Source organism: Propithecus coquereli, unplaced genomic scaffold, assembly GCF_000956105.1.
Source record: "Propithecus coquereli isolate 6110/MARCELLA unplaced genomic scaffold, Pcoq_1.0 Scaffold283, whole genome shotgun sequence".
Taxonomy (NCBI): domain Eukaryota; kingdom Metazoa; phylum Chordata; class Mammalia; order Primates; family Indriidae; genus Propithecus; species Propithecus coquereli.
Window position 1 is genome coordinate 401,722 of NW_012148430.1, and position 5,253 is coordinate 406,974.

The following is a 5,253-nucleotide window of genomic DNA, read 5'->3' on the forward strand; positions in this document are numbered from 1 at the left end:
CATGAATTTCTCAAAAAAGTAAGAAAATGTATTAACAAAAGTTGCTGTTGAATGCTGTTATTCTGTGACTGTTACAGATTTGATTTTTATATACATTATCAACTTACACATATTGTACAGTAGATGTTCCTGGTATAGGATAATGCTTTCAATTTGTAAATGCAAGAAAAATGTGTCCATATTTATCATTGCTCATGTGTATTAATATAATGTACGCATAAGAATTTTTATATCATACTTAGGTTTTTAAATCACCACATCTTTGTGTTTGTAGCTGTAAGAAGTTAGGGAGAAGGGGAGAGAAATCAAAGTCCACTTTACCTCTTTGTGTGTTTGTGTCCTTGCTCTGGATTCCTTCCTAAATACTTTCTCTTGGGTTGGATCTATTGTGCAGGGAGAATTCTACCAGATTTGGTGGAGCATTTCACATGACGAGACCCAACAGAAAGTCTCTGATATTAGGAGGTAAAAGTTGTATTTTTTTTTTTTAAGTTGACGTCACTGGTCAAAATTCACTTCATCATTACCCTGTAGACCTGCTGGCTACCTACGTGTCTACTGGCTACCTTCCTGGCTACTGAAGAATCACTGATATTCTAAAACAATTGACCTTTATTTAGACAGAGTTACCAGCTGAAAGGTGGCACACGTTTCATTACTGTAGTAGAGTGTGCTACGTGGTCGCCCTCACAGAGACGGATGGTCTCACTGAGTGCAGACTCAGAGTACACACACGTGCGAGTGTAAAGAGGGACCCTGTGGCGCCCCCAGGAGGTGGGGTGGCAGCACCCCTCTGCTGTGATTTCTTCTTGGCATTGATTGATGGGTACCTGTACTGAGCAACTCTTGGATTATTCCAGTGTTGTTTCAGGGAAATCAGGGTTACTTTCCTGGTACAGTAAGAAAAAGATAGCCCTCCCTGCCAGATGGACTTTCAATCTAATCCGGATTCAGTTTTTAAAATAGTTTTTCTCAGCATTAGAAACTGTTTTTTCAACAAAACGGCGTGAAACATTTATCATTCTAGCAAACGTAAATATCTTAATTTTCTAAAAGTCTGTCGGGTCAGGGTTTCTCTCATTGTCCTAAGTTTGCTTCAGAATTCAGAGACATAGGAAGAGGGTGGCAGTGCCAGAGGCCAGCCTCTCGGGGGGACATCATCCTTGAGAGCATCTTCAGAGGCACCCCTGCCCACCCCACCTTTACGAGGGATTCTTGGGGCCTTGCTCACATAACCCCAAGGCCTTGGCTTTTGAAGTTCAAATTCCTTGTCTCTGTTTTTCTTATACTGTCTCTTTCTACTGACCAAGTATGGAGAAGGGCAAAGGAATATTAGACATATGGGAAGATAAACCTGAACTAGTATGAATCACTACACAATGTGTTTTGTGAATTGTTAAAACTTCACATGCATTCATACAGATGTCACTGAAGAGAATAATACATCGCTTTTTAAAATAAACTTATAGTTAATATCATTTCATTTAATTTAGTTTATCAGGTAAACTGACTTAATTGTAAAATCATCTGTAATATGTGAGAAAAATATTATTTTGGTGTGCTCACATAATCAGAGGTTATCATATAAAAATTTTTTTAATTAGGGTGAATTTTGTTTTTCTCCATAAATTGTTTTATTTTGTGTGGGCGAGTTCTGAGGAAGAACTTAAGCACCTTCTCTCTCTCATTAAGCAAGTGTCGAGCGAGGGTCTGTTATATACCAAACACCTGTTGTTGACTGTGTCCCGTGTGTTCTTTATTTTTAACATCCTGTGAGTCCATGCAGTTAATGCCAGAGGGGATCAGCTCAGTTATCACAAACTATCATTGATGATACTCTTTTTTGTTTCTAGTGTCTATCAAATAGTTGTTGAGGAAGAACGTCCTCGAAGAACCAAAAAGACAACAGAAATCTTAAAGTGCTACCCAGTACCGATTCACTTCCAGAATGCGTCCATCCTGAACTCGCAGTACTACTTTGCTGCGGAATTTCCAGCAGACAGCCTCCAAGCTGCAAAGCCTTTTACTATTGGTGATAATAAGACATACAGTGGATACTGGAACACTCCCCTCCTCCCCCATAAAAGCTACAGAATTTATTTCCAAGCTGCTAGTAGAGCCAATGGGGTAAGTTTTTTAGATGGCTGTTTACTTAGGCTATTTTTGGGTTGTTAATGTGAACATAGATTAAGTAAAATAGTAGTAAAAAATGAAATCATGCTTTTGTGTATTTTTACTTATAAACAAATGTGGGTTTTTTTCTTCCTAAAATTATTTTCATCCAGAGACTATTCATCTTTTTTCTTTCTTTTTTGGTTAGAAGAGTATATCATCATCATGAGAGGTTTTATTTTCAATTCTTTCTTCTTGCCAAGAGTTGGCTAGTAATTCTTCTTAGCTTACTATTTTACAGGAAAATAGTATAGCCACAGCACACACATTCAGCTCATCTACAATTTCGTGAGATTCACAGCATCTATCTTTTCAGCACATTCTGTCCCATTTGCTTAGTTCCATGAGAGTTTATGCTTCCTATAGCTGTGACTAAATTAGGTATCTTTTTTCTAAGTGAAAACAGCTTTAGAAAGATGAGATGGAAACAAAATAAAAACTGTCATTGAGTCATCTCTGAATTTCTTTCCCTCTCCTATTCAGACCAATCCAGAACTCTGATGGGGTTTTAAAGTCTCCCTAGACAGAAGGAAATGTTTTCCAGATACCATGGTGGCTTCCCTCCTCCACAGCTTAAGTTTCGGTATCACAGTAGACTTGACTTTTGCCAGTGAAGAGGGCAAGATCTCAGATGCAGAGTTGTTCTGCTCCAACACTGTTTGCACAGGGGCAAGTACAGGGCTAGAGGAGGTCTGGGGCCACCAGGCAGAGACATTTTGTGTGTAACTCCCGGCTCATTATCTGGTCCGGAAGTGCCCGGCCCCTCAAGCACTGGAGCCAAAAAATGTATCTTAGTGTTGTTCAAAGAGTAATCACTCTGTGATTAAAGCCACACTTGGGACAGTGCCTCTTTCCTAATCAGTGTTATTTAAATAGAACTATAGATATTTCTGTTTGTTTTAAATAAAACATGAATAACGATTTTTTCCCTCTTTTTGTTTGACACAGGAAACCAAAATAGACTGTGTCCGAGTGGCCACAAAAGGTAGGTTGACATTGTGGGATCCTCTCCTAGATTTATGTCCCTTGACATTTATTTTAGACTGTGTTTCAAAACTTCTTGAAATGCAACCTCACTGAAATAAGTATGTATTTGTATATTTATATATAAATAAAATATTTAATAATTAAATGTATGCATGTATAATTAGGGTCATAGGGCAGTTAGCATTGACCAACTGTATTTCATGTAGATACTTCTTAAAATAAGAAGCCATATTGCTGTGTTCCGAACAGTTTTCAATGGTTATCTTTTTCAAAATTATTTTAAGATAAAATTAATTTTTATATGATCTCAGTACTCATTTTTAAAATTATAGTACCATACCTGATAGTCCTATAGCAAGTAAATATTCACATACGAATGAGTAAAATCTTGCCTGCTGTTTCTAAGTGGTGATCCTAGTTATAATAGCAGTACGAAGTGGAGTCTATGTGGGCTTTTTTCACTGATGATGCGTGGCTCTCTGAACCCAGTAACCAGGTGATGTTATGTGGAACTTCTATTTCCCGGGCCTGGTTAAAATCCTGAGGAAATGTGATTAAGGATGAGCCGTAGAAGTGGGTAGGGTGAGTCACCATGAGCTCCCCACACAGCACCTCCTGAAGAAGAAAGTGCAGATGTGTGTTTGTGAACACGAGCCCAAATATCTTGTCAACCTTACAGTGTTGTTTTAGCCGTCACATATGGAAGCGTATGAGGAAACACTCTGAGATATTTAAAATGCTGTATTAAAATGAGGCATTATAAATTAACACTTGAAGTTAAACACCCTCTTTCAGACCATGAGCATAACCATGAGTACAATGGGAAGTTCTGCGTGATTTAGTTTTCAAATGATGGTGAAAGGCATCATTGGGTCTGTGGCACGAGATTGCATCAGGTCATACTTGATGAGTTCTGTTGGATAAAAATATCTTTTTCTTGCTGTTATTTAAGTTTCAGGTGACATACTATACTTTGAATATAACATGAATGTGTATGTGCATTTTCAGAGTTCTCCTTGAATTCTTCATGAAGATACATGACTTTTTTATTTATGCTTAGCTCAACAAACGTCTCTTGGTTGCATGTTTTGTGCCAGGCATTGTGTGAGGTACTCACCTCATTTGTATTTTGTTTGTCCTCATGGGCTTATAGTTCTATTTCCAAGAATATGTTTATATTGATTTTGAAACATTCAATTTTTCATGTCATATTGTACCTGATTAAGTGCCTTTATTTATAGGAATAAATTAATAGTAAATGAAATTAGAGCAGTTTTATATATTTCCTAAACTGCCATATGCTATCAGCTATTAATTATCACAGTATTATGAAGCCCTTGAACCAGATGTTTATTTCATGCTTTTAGATCTCCATGTTATTGTCCATATTCAAGAACAAGAATTTCAAAATAATTGCTTTATTACATTCCAGTTACCCTTAAAGTCTGAAAAAAGTAAATCTAGTTTGAGCGTGTCTAATTTATAATGCCTTATGTTTAACATCACAGCTGGACGTTTTGAAATCACTTTTCATACATATGTTCTCATTATTTCTTCACCACTACTGTGAAAAAGGACATAGGTACTACTGCTGCTCTTATTTTTAAGGTGAGGAAAATGCATACTTTTAGAGATGAATTGACTTACCAAGGTCACTCAGCTAACAATCTGTGGGTCAAGGCTTGATCCCACACATTTGGACTCCTATGTCTAGTGTTTCTTTCACTGTATTTCATGGCTTTTCACCCAACAGAAACCCTGGCCACTACAGTGTTGTGTAGTATAAGCATGTGACCTCCCCCATTAGAACTGAGTCACTGCCCAGTTTACTGTGAAAACAGCGAAGTATCTGTCATCATGCTCATTTACATTGTTAAATAATTATATAAATAACACACTAGTAAATGTGGAAACCTGACAAGTTTGCTGTTTTCACAGTAGATTGAATTAGATAGTGATTTGGATCATTTTCTTCCATCAGCTAAATTTCATCAATATTGTAATTTGGTTTTCAATTCACTAAAGGATGATTAGGCAATCAGATGACCTAATTGACTAAATATCCCCCACTCATATTTTCTGAGTCATTTGCAG

The 5,253-nt window shown here is 37.1% G+C and overlaps 1 protein-coding gene across 1 annotated transcript in view; it reads left to right on the forward strand.

Moving 5' to 3' along the window:
- PTPRM (protein tyrosine phosphatase, receptor type, M) overlaps positions 1–5,253 on the forward strand; it is a gene marked incomplete at its 5' end in the record, with an annotated part of 602,721 nt that overhangs the window by 295,871 nt on the left and 301,597 nt on the right. The window contains 2 exons of the mRNA XM_012648382.1: positions 1,854–2,127; positions 3,121–3,157. Of these exons, the coding sequence (XP_012503836.1) occupies positions 1,854–2,127; positions 3,121–3,157 (311 nt within the window). The remainder of the gene's footprint in view (positions 1–1,853; positions 2,128–3,120; positions 3,158–5,253) is intronic.